Genomic DNA, 16429 nt, shown 5'->3' with positions numbered 1-16429 from the left:
TTTAAAAACAGTAATCTACCTGATGTATAAACACTATGTCATAACATTGCCTATCCACGTAAATAGGTGATAACCGTGTGTGTGTGCATGTGTGCGTGTGTGCGTGTGTGTGTGCGTGTGTGTGTGTGTGTATGTGTGTGTGTGTGTGTGTGTGTATGCTGTCAGTAACTTTTCCAAGTAAGAACAATACTGTAATCTCTGTGTACACTCATCTGTAAGACATAGAAATTTGTTTTCTTTCCATTAAGACTCTGTCTGGCTTTATAATTAGTGTTTATAGTAAATACATTCAAAGTTTATCCTTAGAATCCTCAATTCTCTTGCCATTGTAGTATCATGTGAGCCTTAAACTAACTTATTACAGCTTCTTTTGGCTTCAAAGTGACTGAACCTCTGCTGTAAGCTTTGGCCACTCAAATACACACCTGGGCACAGGCCAACTCCTGCCTCAGGCTTTACAGGGCTGGCAGTTGGTGCTCAAGCCTTTACTTTAGAACAACACTTGCTGGACTCATAAACATCCTTGTGACCTTCAGTCCCAAGCAATGGAGAATCTTACTGTAAAGTTTGCTGCTCTATATCAACTGCCAATTTCTCTATTAATAAAAAAATGCAAGCAATGCTTTTAACAGATAAAGCAGTAAGACATTTAGCAAAATGTAACTTAATACCCTACTGTTGTTTCTTGTTTGCCTTTGTCTGCCTTGGTTTGTCTTAACGGTGTTTACTAACTCTTACTTTAGCTGGGTGGGTGAACATTTTGGTAGTGACCTTGCCTTGTTCTTTAACAATGGGGTCAGGGCAGGCCAGACTGATTCATGAATGGTCCCATGGGGGATTCTGGGTGGGACAGTAATATGAAGAATTAAATATGGTCAAGATAGTGAGTGGAATGTTAACATCCCACACATATACACACACTTAGGTCATCAGTACTTGCTAGTCATTTTGGCCACTTAGTGAGCAGATACTATTCATTGTGTTATATGGCTTCTCCATTTTTTCAAATAGGAAAACTGAGAACAAGAAAGACAAAGTAATTTATTTCAAGTCAGAGGCTTACTAAGAGTCAAAGTTTCAGTTTTAATGCTGGTCTGCTTTGAGCCATTATGTCACACTTAATGACAACTATCCAGTGCAGCCACTAAATATGTCCTGAAAGTCATTGTGACTGAACTGTCCAACTCTTGCCTATTTTGTTTTTAATTCTTCTCCTCATATATTACATCCCACCATTTTCACCTCCCTCCAATCCACAAAGTCCCTCTCTCCATATCCCCAAAATCCACTTCCCTTCAATTTCCCTTCAGAAAAGAGCAGGCCTCTTAGTGATATCAGTTGAATATGGCATAACAAGTTACAATGAGACTAAGCATATACCCTCATATCAAGGCTGGACAGTCTAGCTGAGGCAAGCCAGTTGGAGGAAAAACATCACAAGAGCAGTCAAAAGAGTCAGAGATATCCCCATTCCCACTGTTAGGAGTCCCACAAGAAAACCCAGGTATACAAACATAATGTATAAGAAGAGGACCTAGCTCAGACCCATACAGGATTTCTAATTGTCCCTTCAGGCCTGTGAGCCTCTACGAGTCCTGCTTAGTAGATTCTGTGGACCATGTTCTTATGGTGTCCTTCACCCTTCTGGCTCCTACATCATTCCTCCCTTTCTTTGTTGTTTCTGCCTAATGTTTGGTTGTGGGTTTCTGCATCTGTTCTCATCAGTTGCTGGATAAAAGTCTCTATGAGTACAGCAGAATGTCACTAAGAATCATTTCACTGTTTTTTTTTTTTTAAATCTGTCTTCTCCAATAATGTTTGGTTCTATCCCAGGTCTCTGGGCTGTCCAGTCTTTGGTTCCTGGCCATCCATATAGTGCCCGGCATGGGCTCCCAATTGTGACATGGGCCTCAATTTGGACCAGTTTTGCTTGGCCACTCCCACAAGTTCTGTGCGGCCATTACCCCAGCACATCTTGTAGACAAGACAAATTGTAGGTTGACGGTTTTGTGGCTGGGTTGATGTCCCAATCGCTCCACCTGGTTGCAGAAAATGGTGGGTTCAAACTCCATAGACGGCATTGCTAGGAGTCTCTGATAGGGTCACCCTTGAAGATTCTAGGGAGTTTCCATTGTACCAGGTTTCCACATTTCTCCTAAAATGCCCCCCCTCAAATTACAATCGATTCTCCCAGTACTCCCTCTCTCTACTCCCATCCTGCTTGTTTCTATCCCTACCTGCCGCCAGTCAACCTGTGAAATATATTCTATCTCCCCTTCCAGGGAGATCATGGGTCCCTTCTTGAGCCCTCCTTGTTATTTAGTCTCTCTATGTCTATGGATTATGGTGTGATTATCCTTTACTTAACTGCTAATGCCCATGTCCAAGTGAGTATATACCATGTTTGTCTTTCTGGTACTGGGTTACCTCACTTAGGATGATTTTTTTTCTAGTTCCATCCATTTGCCTTCAATTTTCATGATGTCTTTTATTTTTTTAACAGATGAGTAATTGTGTGACTATACCACATTTTCTTTATCCATTTTTTTGGTTAGAGACATGTAGGTTGTTTCCAGTTTCTGGTTATTACGAATAAAGCTGCTTTGAACATAGTTGAACCAGTATATTTTGGTAGAACATAGCATCCTTTGGGTATATATGCCCAGGAGTGGTATAGCTGGGTCTTGAGGTAGATTGAGTCCCAATTTTCTGAGGAACCTCCATATTGATTTCTTAAGTGGCTGTACAACCACTTAAGTGGTATTCCAACCAGCAATAGAGGAGTGTTCCGCTTGCTTTACATCCTCAGTAGCATGGCTTGTTACTTGTGTTTTTAACCTTAGCCACTCTGACAGGTATAGGATGGAATCTCAAGGTCATTTTAATTTGCATTTCCCTGATGGCTAAGGATATTGAACATTTCTTTAGTGTTTCTCACCCATTGGAAAGTCCTCTGTTGAGAATTCTGTGTTTAGATCTATATCCCACTTTTAAAACTGATTGTTTGGTTTGTTGATGTCTAGTTTCTTGAGCTCTTTACATATTTTGGATATTGGCTCTCTGTCAGATGTGAAGTTGGTAAAAACATTTCTATAGGCTGATGTTTTGTCCTATTGACAGCTTCTTTTGTTTACAGAAGCTTTCCAGTTTCATGAGGTTCCGTTTATTAATTGTCAGTCTTAGTGCATATGTTATTGCTGTTCTGTTCAGGAAGTTGTCTCCTATCTCAATGCATTCTAAATCTTTTATATGAGTTTTCTTGGTCATGGTGTATCTTCACAGTGATAGAACAGTGAACAAGGCAGGGATCCTGTAATTTAATATTCTGGCATTATTACAATAATTTGTCTTCCATGGTATGGGACCTAGTGTACAAACATATATGTGTTAGATGTTCAATAAATAATTATCCAATGAATGTGAAAGTAGAATAAAGGTAGATGATGCAAAATGGTAAAAACCAAAGTTTCCTACTAAATGTTTCCATGCTTTGGGTTCCATTGATCCTTGCTTTTCAGTGTGGTTTCTAGTTCTTCAAACATGCTCCTATGAGAACAGATATTAGGAATCTAAATTACAAAATAATTGTGAGCATTTGGATTTAAATTGCATGAGATATCGCAGGTCTGGGAAAGTAACCCAAGCATGTTCTATATGAAAAATTCCATCATATGTAGTGGGCCAGGAACATAAAATATATTAAGTACCACTTACAGGACTAACATGCAGATAGAAGAGCAAAATTAGAAATGATCTAGTGAGAAAGTATGGAGAAGTAACTGCAAGCCTGAAGAGTTCAAGCCTAGGCAGAGGGTGTTCCTGTACCTACCTACCAGCATGGGGACCTACACTATTAGCAGCAGAGTATCCAAAGACAGAAGCACAGAGACAGGCATTGGCACAGAATAAAGAGTCCAAACACATCTAGGCATTAGCAGGCTCTTCATACTGACAAGGTTCCATTTTACCTGGGAGTATTAAGAGACCTTTTCATGTATTTCTTACTCAGAGAACACTTGCTAAAGCCAATACATCTGAGTAGAGGATACTGCCGATTTTCTTTCTTGTCTGAGACAGGACATCTGGAGGTCTGATATTACACAGTGCAGAGTAACTATGATCAGCTGTGGACTGGTCACAACCAAAGTCTGCCTGCTCTGCTTGCAGGATATTGGCTTGAGAAGCCAGGCCTGCAGTTTGTTAAAATGAAAACTGGTGTGGAGTTTGGAATTGCTATGATATTCTTTGGAGTGGGGGGGGGGGAGACTATTTCTCTTAAAGTGCCCTTAGTCTTCCCTTCTCCAGCTTTAAAATGCATAGGAATAGCTTGGAGAATTTTAGATTCTTATTGAGCCAATCTAAAATCTATCCTTGGATTATTACCTATAAGCTCTCAGATTCTAATTGTAATACTGCTATTATAGGAACCACATTGTGGGTAGTAAGGACCCAGAGTATCCGAAGAGAGAGTTTGTTTATGAAACTGAGCATGTGTCATGCAAAAAAAAAAAAAACTTAACCAAATAATACTTTGGGTTACTTATCTGTAATAGAGCAATGTGATTGTTGTCCCCACCTACATTTCTCATTTAGCATAAGTCAATGGCAAGTGCACAAGCAAAGAATTAGTTCCTTTATCTGCTCCTTTGCAGTACTACAGGCACTTCCAGATTGCAATGTGGACACATAAGTGTCAGCTCATCACAACACATTGATCAGTGTGATGACACCAAGTAAATTAGTAGAATTTCTAAGAGTGTCTCAGCTATAAAGTAAATATCCACACACCCACTGAACAAAATGCACATAATATGAACCATATATAATATGGGGTTTTGAAGATATCATGGTAAATAAGGCCCAGGTAGGAGTAAACAGGCATATCAGAGACAGGTATAATAATAAACAAATAGAAAAGAGAAGATAATTACAGAGCGTTCATTCTGTGAAGGCAACAAAGATGCTGGATCTTAAGGTGACAGAGGGCTCTCTCAGTGATAAAAAATTATTCATATATAGGAAGATAGAGATGGATCCAGTTTAGCACCACAAGTGGGAAGATTGGCATCTGCGTCCTGTGACAGGGACAATCATATGTTGCACTTGCAATTCTCATCCCAGAGCAGCTGAAGTGCATGTGAAAACATGACTGGATGGTGAATGGTATCAAAGAAAATGGAGTTGTGTAATACAGGACCTTGCAGGCTAATATGAAGCATTTGGACTTTAATTTAAATATTTTGCTTTGTAGCTAGAAACAATTGAAATGCTCTACATAGGAAATGATACAATGTGATTTATTCATATTTATAAAAAAATTGCTTTAATTAGTACTTGCTGACTGGGTATGGAAGGGTACAGTAAAGTAGACTGTCTAGCTGGAAAGTAAGAGAGTGGCTTTGTAAAAGTAAAACCTTTGGAGTTACAGAGATGCTGAGTTACTGGGACAAGCTCCAGGAATACCTGCAAGGAGGAGCTCACAGGGTTTGCTGATGGATTGTGTGATGCCAGATGGGGTTGGGGAAAATATAAGATTGAGAGAGTGCAACCAATGATGTCGCCTGTGTCTCAAGTTGGAGCAACGAAGTAAATGGTGATGCCATTCATTGTGCTAAGGATGTCTGAGGGGGAGTACATGTAGAGATGTGAAAACCAGGAACTAGTGAATAAGAGTCCATACCATCTACAAAGACCAGTTCTTCACTCTTCAATATCTCTTTCTATTATGTTATTATTTCTGAGGGACTCCTCACTGTAGACACCAGATGCCCTTGATTGGCAAAGACATGATAATTCTGTTGGTCCAGGAAACCATACTCATATTTTTCTCCAAGGAAACATAAATATGACTTTTGAAAAGCCTTCAGTGGTGATAGAAAAATGGGGTAGACTCGTGTGTGCCTCAAGCAACATCAATCAAACATGCAGCCAAGTTTTGATTACAAGCTCTTTATTTCTGGCAGGGATGTAAGGAGGAGAAAAGGCACAGCTGGGGTTTCAACAGTAGGTGGGTACCACAAGCTCTGGAAATTGGGAAAAGGCACCTTTCAACTTGGAAATTGTGGCGATTTGTCTGGAGAAGTTAAAAAGAAAATAAATACAAACCTTAGCCTAACCCCAACTCCTCATGATGTCATTTGCAAAATAAGGGATAGAAAGCAAAATCATTCAGCTAATAACTCTGGCCAAAGAGCTGAATGCTCAGCCCAGACCAGATGGGAGGGCTGCAGGCTTCTTAGGGGAATGATCTTACTCTCTTTCCCTGTATTTATGGCTTATTTCTACTATCATGGAAAGGAGAAGAAATTGTAGGCATTTGCCAACTGCATTACATATAAAAGTGTGGACAGACTTTTAAAATATAGAGTTAAGGTTAGGTGATCTAGTTTGATGTCAGAGCAATTGCTTAACATACAGCAGGCTACGGGTTTGATCCAAAGCACTGTAGGAAACAAAGGAATGAAAGCAAAGAGGGAGAGTAAGGAGAGAAGCAAGATACTGTGTTAGGCAATTTCCAGGATGTCTGGTTCAAAGGCCAGACAATCTAGGTTTTCAGGGAAGTCTTAGTTGATTGTGGTAAGTTACTCTACAAATTTCATCTGAAACCCATTTGTCTAATGTTTGGGGTGTTGTATTATATCTTGAAAACTTCAGAATCTACTCTGGCTTTAACTAGTGACTTTCTTACTATATGACATTGGGAAAATCACTTATTTGATCACTAGTATTAGTTTCCTATAAGAGGCAACACCTTTAACTTCCTTTACCCCACTGGGATGAAGAAAGTACAGAGAGTGGATAGATTTGAGTAGAATGTGTTACAAAAACAGTTATGAGCTTTCCAGAAAGTCTGGTACCCTGTCTTGGGAAGGATCTGTCTGTATGTTTTGGTTCAGTGTCTAATGCCATCATTTCCTGAAATGCAAATTCATTCATACCAGGACTTCAAAGAGTTTTTTGGCCTCTGGTTTACACATATTGTCTGAAGGAAGTGGGCCATTAGCAGTAAAGCCTTTTTTTTTTTTTTTTCCCATTCAGGAATAGTCCTGTAAGAGTGAGAGGTCAGTCTGTGACATCCCCAAATCAGGAGACACGAAGAGGCAGCTATCATAGGTGGGAGATTCACACACATCATGCCACTGATGTGCCTTAGTCTCAGGAGTGGCATTAACAGTACTGTAGACTGAATAACTGAAACAGCTGGTATTCGTGCCTCACCGTTCTTCATGACAGCATTGGTAGATGCTTCTCTGGAGACTTGGTTCCCTGTATGCAAATGCTCTCAATTCTCCTGTGTCCTCTCAGGAAAGAATGTAAACAGGCATGCAAGCTTATGTGTCTCTTCATCTAAGGGCACTAGTGCCATCGTATGACTTGATGATCCCTCTGATGCCCTCCATCCTAATGCAATCACACTAAGGATTAAAGTTGTACCACAAACTGGGGAGCTGGAGAGGGTCCCATCATTTTGTTCACAATAGTAACTGAGTAAAGTAGAGTGGGTGGAATGGTTTAAGCTTCATTCCCCTCAGAGAAGTCTTAGAAAACAGCCAAATTTCATGGAACTAGGACTAATCGAAGGCGCTCTTATTTTCTGATATAATCATAGTGTCTTTGGAATGTAACAAAATGGCCAGGAGTGTCCCAGAAGCTCCATACCATGACTCTGAAGATTCAGGCCTTTAACTATGAATCCACATGTAAGTGTGGTCTATAGATTGAAGCACTCCACATTACTGGGTCATGGTGAACCTCTTGAATGCTTTAGAAGCAGTCTGAAGTTGGAGCCTAAGCAGTATCATCTGATGGAGAGGTCCAAGATCTAAAAAACAAATAAACAGAAACCCAGGAGATGGCTGTTGTAATGGTTCACTTCTGTGGTCTACTTGGTTGGATTAAGAAACACATGAGACATTAAAGAGGCACAGCTTTGCATATATGTGGGAATATTTTCATAGAAGTTTAACTGAGGAAAGGACTAGGGAAAGACTTCCCAAATGTGAATGTCAACATTTCATGGGAATGGAGACTGGGACTTAATAAAAAGAGGAAAAGGGAAATGCCAGCAAATAGTCAGCATTTCCTTTTCTCTGCTTCCTGATCTTGGCCATGTATGTGCTCTGGACAGTGTTGGTGCCATGTCCAAGCCTTCCCTGACATGATTGACTATGCTCCCTCTGAACTGAGAGTCAGATTTTCCTCCTTTAAGTTGCTTTTTTTCAGGTTCTTACAAAAATAAGAAAAGGAACTAATACAGCCACATAAAGCCATCTGCTTTCCAAAGGAAAGAAAAGCAGCGAGGAGTCCTTGAAACTGTAGAAAAGGACTGTTATGAAAGGACCCCAGTTGCCTAGGAAACAAGGATGCTCCCAGCCTTCCCTCATGCATGCCCAATCCAGGGACTTCACTCTCAACTGTGCTACCATGCATCAGTCCCATCTCCTGTTGCTGCTGCTTTGCATCACACTGGGTGGGTCCAACCCCAAACACCCAAACTCACTCTTCCCAACCCAAACTTAATCTATCTACTCTCACCTCTGAGGTTATTAAACTGGCAAGGAAACACATCAACTCTACATTCTTGAATGCTTCCTCACTCTGGGCAAGGAAAGGGGAGACTTTTTCCATGGTTGGAGCATTTCAACCAATTCAGAGAAAAATACCACATGAAATAAGCACAGGTTTTCCTTTGCAGCCATGCTGAGCAGCAAGGATGGTACAGCCTTGTTTCTGTCCTCATGTCAGTGGAGTTGCTGGCTCTCTCCATTTAGGAAATGTGAGTTCACCAGAGCTGTAGGTCCTAACTGAGTGTGTGCTGGGGGAATTCCCCTGGAGGATTTAAAATCTGCAGAGCAAAGGAAGAGTAAAATACTGAATTTAAAGGAGTTTCAAGGGAGCCTCATTATTGCAAAATGCATTGCAAACTGTTTGCTAGAAACCAATTTTGGAAGCCATATTTATGTATCATCTTTCAGGGAAAGAAACTACATAGAAAATAATCAAATAATCATAGCATGTTCTTTCATTTGCATGGAGTTCCGCCATGAACACAGCTAACCTATGCTAGTGAGATCCTTGTGCAGCACAAAGTCTGCTAAGGAGATCATATTAAATTGTTATCCAAATTGTTTGAAAGCAAATGCATCCTGTGACATAAGATCCTGGGAAAGGAATTTAGCATCACAGTGTGATCCTTTATCTATAAAGTGGGGGCAAGAGCAGAATTTTATTCTGAGAGTTATGATGAATCCATTGATTTGTTGTGTGTCTTGCAATGTACCTGATGTTGTTCATTGCAATTCAGGGATTTAAAGATCAAGTATTTATTTAGTTCCATATAAGCTAAATACTGCTTCCTAAAAGTTGAAAGCAAGAAAATGACACAGCTGCTTCCTTCTGTAAGTTTCCAACCAGTGGGGAAAACTGATTTTTGCATATACCAGGGTGATCCATGTTTGATAAAAAAGGAAGAATATTGCAAGCACACAGAAGGCATTTTATGATTGTTGGTTTAAAGCATATATAGAATGGTGTACATATATTAATGTTAAAATGAGATCATGACACTAGAAAATGTCATTTTAATGTTCTGGGCACATGCCTGTAACCCCAGGCAGTTGGGAAGTGTTGGAAAGAGGACCTAGGAGTTCAGGGTCACCCGCAAGTGCCAGCTTGGATTACATGAGACTCTGTCTTAAAACATACATATGTGCATATACCCACAGCCCCCTCCATCCCCACCACCCCCCGCCCCACACTCACAAAAGAAAGAAAGCAGATGGTAATTTGTCTACATGGTGGAGAGAGCCAAAGGATTATTTATATTTTGAATTACAAGCTTATCTGTAACCACGAGTTTTGTGAATCAGAAGTGGGTATGCTAAAACAGCCAAACCGGAAAGCACCTTCTGATTGCAATGAGTCAGAGGGGAGTGGAGTGGAATCCACAGTAACAGGAACCCCTTTGCTTTGATTCCTATCCATCTCAAGCACAGTCTCTGGTCAGAGGCCATGTCTGGGCATGAGATGGAGGGGCTGTTCTTCCAGAACAGTACTGAGTCATATCTGCTCATGGGATCTGATGAAAGGTATGAACTCCTTCCAAGGGAAAATGAACTTGTAAACAAACAGAGCAGAGAGGGTGGTGATCTCAGTGAGTAGACTGACCTTTGAAGATCAGGTGAACCTCTGTTTTAAAACAATACATTGCTGAACTCTTTCTCCTCAAAGAAGTAATGACTATTAACAATTTCAGCCATGGTGTCACCACAGAACAAGTGATCTTCAGGTTCTACCTGATTCGTTCCCTGAGTGTATGACAACTCTTCTGTATTCTAAAGTATATGGCATGTCCCATTATGCTTAGATGTGAGACTTTGCCTATAAACAGTCTAGTTACTACACTATCAACTCTCTAGGGAGTCATAAGTCAAATATACAAGACAGCCTATCACTGCTTCCACAGACATCTAGTTTTAATTTAATGACTACAATGGGGCATTTGACTACATAGAAGCAATTGTCCTGCCCTTTTTAGTGTGTGTGTGTGTGTGTGTGTGTGTGTGTGTGTGTGTGTGTGTGTGTGTGTATGCTGTTCCACACATATGAAAAGATATGGCATTTGTCGGGGTCATAGAACAACTTTTTGAAGTCAGTTCTCTCCTTCCAGCATGGAGGTTCCAGGGATTCAACTCAGTCTTGGCACTTTTATTCACTGACCCATGTCACTGGCCCCCTTTGCTAATTTTTACCATATGTTTCTGGGGATCCAGTTTTCTCTGATGGGCTGTTCGGTTTCATGTCTTATTAGTAAGTTCCTGAAGATACAATGCCTGGATGATGGGACCTGGGAAGAAAGGAGCTGCATCCCAGTGGTGTGCGAGCCGCCTTCTCCTGTTTTTGAAGGCATGTATGAATGCACCAATGGCTTCAAGCTGGACAGCCAGTGTATGCTCAACTGTAACCAGGAAACAGAAAGGGTAAGGAAGATTTCATGAACTTAATTTAGATAAGACTGTGTTCTCATCTTCATGATCTTGGCTATGACATGAATGCTGGGGTGAAGTAAATTGAAAGAAATCCAGCAGGCAGGCACTTATGCAGCCATATTTTAATGAGAGGCACTGATATTATTCCATAGAGAGTTCTGAAGAGTTAGTGATTCGGAGCATTCCCTTCCAAATTTAGTTTTCTTTGAGGTAAGCAGAAGAAACCAGTGAGTAGGGCATCAGGGCACATTTCAAGCTAGTCTAGGATTCTGATTTGGCAATGCGATCAACTCTCATGAGTGCACTGACCTAACTTGAGTAGGAATTAAGGACTTGTGAGTTTCTTTTATAGTAGAACAAAGTCCCAAACAAAAACACAAATCATTCAACAAAGATTATTAAAGTGCTACTTGACTATTACTCTCCCTAGGATTCTGTCACACGTCTGAACTAAAAGCACAGTTTTATCATGATTGTATGACTAAACTCAGTTTTGTTTCAGACACTCTTCAAGTATTACAGACACATACATGAAACAGGAAGTCAAGTAGATTTTGGAGGCAAAGATCAATGGCAGTCACTGCTTCTTTGGAGTGACTTTAACTTAGGGTTCAATATTCAAGATAATACTGCAGAACAGATGTGGAAAAAAAATGAGCCACAAAGTGAGATCCAAAGACATCAGATATGCCTGTGTGAACTGACTAGTTAGAAAAGCATGGAGTTTACCAGACAGAGTTATTGATACATCTGTATTTCTCCCCTTTGGATTTATAGTTCTTAATTTTCTCTGTGTTCCATCCAGGCAGAGTATACATTGATTGGTGGTGGTAGTGGTGGGTGAGGGCAAACCAAGAGTTGTACCAGGCAGCTGACATGTGGGGAAAGGGAACAGACTTTAAGCAGGATTAAAACAGAGATAATATGTGCATCTCATTAGAAAGGCAAAAATACCTTTAGAAAAAGTATTAATTATTTAACCACACATAACATGCCTTGAAAAAAATCCAACATTTGCCATAAGCAACACTGGTGTGATAATATGTATGAATCATGGTAAAACAATACCATCTGTGGACACTTTCTCAAAATAGCACAGAATATTCTGCTCTGGTTAGTAGTTTATTATATAACCTCATTGCTAAAGGTGAATATAATGCTGATAAGTAGCATGAATGGGGAAATTGTTCATGAGTCTTTCACATGCAAACAGCAAGAAATTATCTTGGATTGCCCTGTTTGTTTGTTCATCCTCTCTTCATTCCTTTCTCCATTCCTTCCTTCCTTTTCTTCTCTTCTTCCTCCTTCTTCTTTTGCCATATTTAATTTTGCTTATTGTTTTAATCAACATTTAGCCCAAGTTCCAGAAGTTAATGCATTTAGCTCAAGTTCCAGAAGTTAACATGTATTGTCATTTGTCAGACCACTTTCCTCCCTTCCTACAATGAAATTAACAAAATAAAAATTGTGGTAGGTTTTTTTCCCCCTTGGTATTCTAGACTCCCATCATCTGCACTAAAGAGGGGTTGTGGACCCAGGAGTTCAAGCTGTGTGAAAACCTGCAAGGGGAGTGCCCACCACCCCCCACAGAGCTGAATTTAGTGGAGTACAAGTGTGGACAGGGATATGGAATTGGTAAGAATGGGACATCTATTCAAGTTACCTACTTTGCTTTGAAACTGAGAGTGCATGTATCTGTGACTGGGTTCTTAGCTCCTAAAGGAATGAATGCCTGTACCCATGTGATGCCAGTCTCCTACATTACCTCTGTTGTGGTGGGATGGATTACTTGAGATGAAACTCTTTAGCCTTTTTCCACAGAGGACTGGGTTGCAGAGCCTGTGAGTAAGTGCTTACCCAAATAATTGCAGTTTAAGTTGTGTGTACTAGGGCTGACTTAGAGTAAGGTTGACTCAATTTTGATCAAATTGGCCCTATGCTTCACAGAAAAGATTTGTATTGTATGTGAAACCTTATGAGATTTTGTCTAAATTCTGATTTACACCAGCCTGAAAATTGTTTAGGAGAGTCTAACCTATGTTATATACATATGCATGACATTGCTAACTGGAAGCTCTAGTCATTTCTGAATTGATTCTTCACTGTGTTCCAAGTATTATTTGAACTATGACAACTTGTGCTGATCACAGTACAAACAGACCTGGGTTATCAGTGATCTCAGACATCTCTTAAATGCTGTTTAATGAACAGATTCTCACCCTCAAAAGTTCTGATTTCTACACAAAATAGTATACATCTATATTGTCTCCTAAAAATGATGTAACTTAAGAGATTATTTACCTAGAGACACTGATGTATAGACAACCAGAAATGAAAGTTAGAAATGACATAATTTGTAGGAAAAAGAGCCCCAAGAATGAGTGTTATTTGACTAAGCTTTGAGGGGGCACTTAGGTCTTTCATGTAAACAAATAGAACAAGATTTTCCTTTGAGAGACCAAAATCTCTGCTTCTTATTTTGGCTGTTTCCTCCTTTACTCAAATAAGTTTCTTGGTTGCGCATGTAATGGTTTTCAGTGTGTCAACTGAGAGGATAGGATAGGCCCTGAATAATTTAATAACCTCTGTGCCACTTGCTTCACCCCAGCTATTGAAGCTACAAGGTGCTTTCAATATAAGTTATTGGGAGATCAGAATTATATTAAATATATTTAAAAAGCATAAGTTTAGTTAGCTGGAGTCTTGGGGATGTGTCAGTCTGCTAAACCAGAAACCAATCTTCTAATTGTTGAATGACTCAGCCATATATCAGTTTCTGAGGAGAGGACACACTGGACCAGGCATAGGAGATGGCATGTGGGGAAAGGAGAAGAATTAACTTGCCACACTGGCTCTTAATCACCTTACATAACAGCATCCCTATTGGTACACAAGGGGTGGAAGTCAGCCCTGCTTATAACTACCATGATGATATCGTCTATAGTGTAGAATGCTTAGTGTAGACTAAGCAAGCATTGGAAAAGAGTATGATTTGGGCAGTCCATGTCTCTGCCATCAATTTCCCTTCCTTCAGGTGCAGTGTGCTCCCCATCATGTATAGTCCCCCCGAGTGACCCTGTGATGCTGCCAGAGAATGTGACTACTGACACTTTGGAGCACTGGATGGAACCTGTCAAAGTCCAGGTGAGAAAATGGTCAGGTTTGTGTGTTGTAGATATACAAGGCTACCAACCCAGACTTAACTGGCAGGACATTCCCTGGAGGAATTTTAGAGGCTCTCCAAATATCCTGGTATCAAACAGCCCTGTGAATGATTCCCACCAAGGACAAACTATCAAATAAGAAAAAGAAAAAAAGTGGCTAAAGAAAAAACATTTAAAAAGAAAGATAGAAAGAAGGTCCAGAGACAGGAGCAACAGGAAAGAAAATGAATAATGAAAACAAGACAGCAAATGTTAGGATAAACTGAGGAAACATGATGATAAAAATCAGAAGGAGGAAGGCTATATTAGGAAAGGTCCCAATACTCTGCACATAGGGAGAAGGTGGGTAGCAGACAGGGATCACTTTCCCATGTCTCCCCCTCTTTCTAAACCCTGAAATCTTTTCCCTGGGTTCTCTGCTCTTTAAACTCATCAGCAAAGTCTGTTCTATTTCTGGCTTCTTCTCTGGGAACTCCATTTACTATCTCACATGAAGGCTAGTCCTCTCTTGACACCACAGCCTTTCAGAAGGCTTAATGGTCTCTTCTTCTCTCCATGTTCATGTCTTAGTGTCTATGTGAGCAATGGCTGTCCTCCTCTCTCAGAGCCTCTTCCAAACCATTTTTCCTCACTCAAGTGGTAACACTTGAGACTAACACCAACAGAATAAAACCTTCCCCATCTTCATGGTCATAGTCCTCAGAGCCTTACGTTGCACACTCCTACTAGTTTTTAAGCACTCAGGCTCCAAGGGCACAGGTGCTTCAGATAACATCCTCATTAGACTATTCATCGATTTCTACACCCATCATCTGATTCTTCTAAAACCTGTAAACTATCTACCTATATCCTCTTTTTTCTAAGACTCACATTCACTCTCCTGACTCTCTCATGCACTTTTCTTAGTTCAGCACCTTTTCAACTGTGGCTTCCTCCTGCCTATTTTCTGATGACACAATGATCTGCATCTTAGGACCTTTGCCTGAGTGGTCCCCTCTGCCCATGATGTTCTCCCTGATACCTGCATCCTTGCTCCTCTACTTCTTTCATAATTAGACTCAAATGGTATGAAGGCCCTTTTGGCTATTATGCTTAAAATCTTAACTCACTTTTTCTGGTACATTCCCTTCTTCATATTTTTCTCCTTGGAAATTACTAGCAGACGTTATGTATTTTATAAATATATATTTCTAAAATCAGAATGAACTGAGAAATAATAACTCTTGTCCATTGTTACTACTTAGGTTCTCAAAGTGGTGTGTGGAAAATGCTAAGTGTTCAATTGTTATTTATAAAATGAGAAAAAGAAATGAAAAGACAAATCAAGAGCTAATGGAGCTGTTGTGAGTTGTAGTTTCTTAGAATGAGGATGGAATTGGGATATAGTTGCTTTATTATACTGTTCAGTTATATCCTTGCAAGCCATGTTCTAGAAATCCACTAAAACATGGATTATGGATCTATACATTTTGTTTATAAATCATTCCTAACTTTCTTCTTTACCTGATGTGTTATTTACTGTTGACTACTAGATTGCCTGTTTGGTTTTGATTTTATTTTGGTGTGGAAGATGCTGATTTGGTGTTCAGAAACATTGCATAATGCAATGTGAGGAATGGTATGGCTTGTGACAGAAGTTCTTAGGGAATGCCTGAGAGGCAGCAACTAACTCATCTGCCCAGGAGTCAGGTGTCACTGTCTTTCAGAAGACAGCCAGGATACCATTACAGAGAGAGACTTTTTCCAGAGTAGAGAACCATTGTTCTCTCTTGTTGAAGCCTTCCTTTCTTCATCTGTTCTTTTCTATTATTTTATTTTGTTTTTTTTTTTAATTTTACATATTGATCCCAGTTCCCTCTCCCTCCCTCTTACCCTCTCTTCCCCCTCACATGCACCCTGACCACCCTCCACACCCATCTCCCCACCCCCATCCACATGTAGGGCTATGCCATCCAGGTGGGGTTATGTAAATCTGTCAAGTAATTTGAGGTAGGGACTAAGACTTCTCTCCTGTCTCTAGGTCAAGGGAGTGTTCTTCCATGGGGGATGTGTCCACAAGGTCCTTTTGTGCACCAGGAATACATCATGGTTCCACTGTCTGAGGCCCCTTAGACTGCTTAGGCCTTCTAGCTGAGACCCATATTCAGGGGGGCCTGAGTCAGTCCCATGCTGGATTCCCAGCTATCAGTCTGGGGGTTCCTCATATGTTCTTTAGACAGATCATTATTTACTTATGGTGGTCCTATTGCATTTTGTTCGTATCTGTGTGCCTAATGC

The 16429-nt window shown here is 40.3% G+C and overlaps 1 protein-coding gene across 1 annotated transcript in view; it reads left to right on the top strand.

Moving 5' to 3' along the window:
* Pappa2 (pappalysin 2) overlaps positions 1-16429 on the top strand; it is a 232006-nt gene that overhangs the window by 168806 nt on the left and 46771 nt on the right. The window contains exons 17-19 of the mRNA XM_051186063.1: positions 10811-10979; positions 12488-12623; positions 14023-14132. Of these exons, the coding sequence (XP_051042020.1) occupies positions 10811-10979; positions 12488-12623; positions 14023-14132 (415 nt within the window). The remainder of the gene's footprint in view (positions 1-10810; positions 10980-12487; positions 12624-14022; positions 14133-16429) is intronic.

Source organism: Phodopus roborovskii, unplaced genomic scaffold (assembly GCF_943737965.1).
Source record: "Phodopus roborovskii unplaced genomic scaffold, PHOROB, whole genome shotgun sequence".
Classification (NCBI taxonomy): Eukaryota; Metazoa; Chordata; class Mammalia; order Rodentia; family Cricetidae; genus Phodopus; species Phodopus roborovskii.
This window is presented reverse-complemented; position numbering and strand designations above follow the sequence as displayed.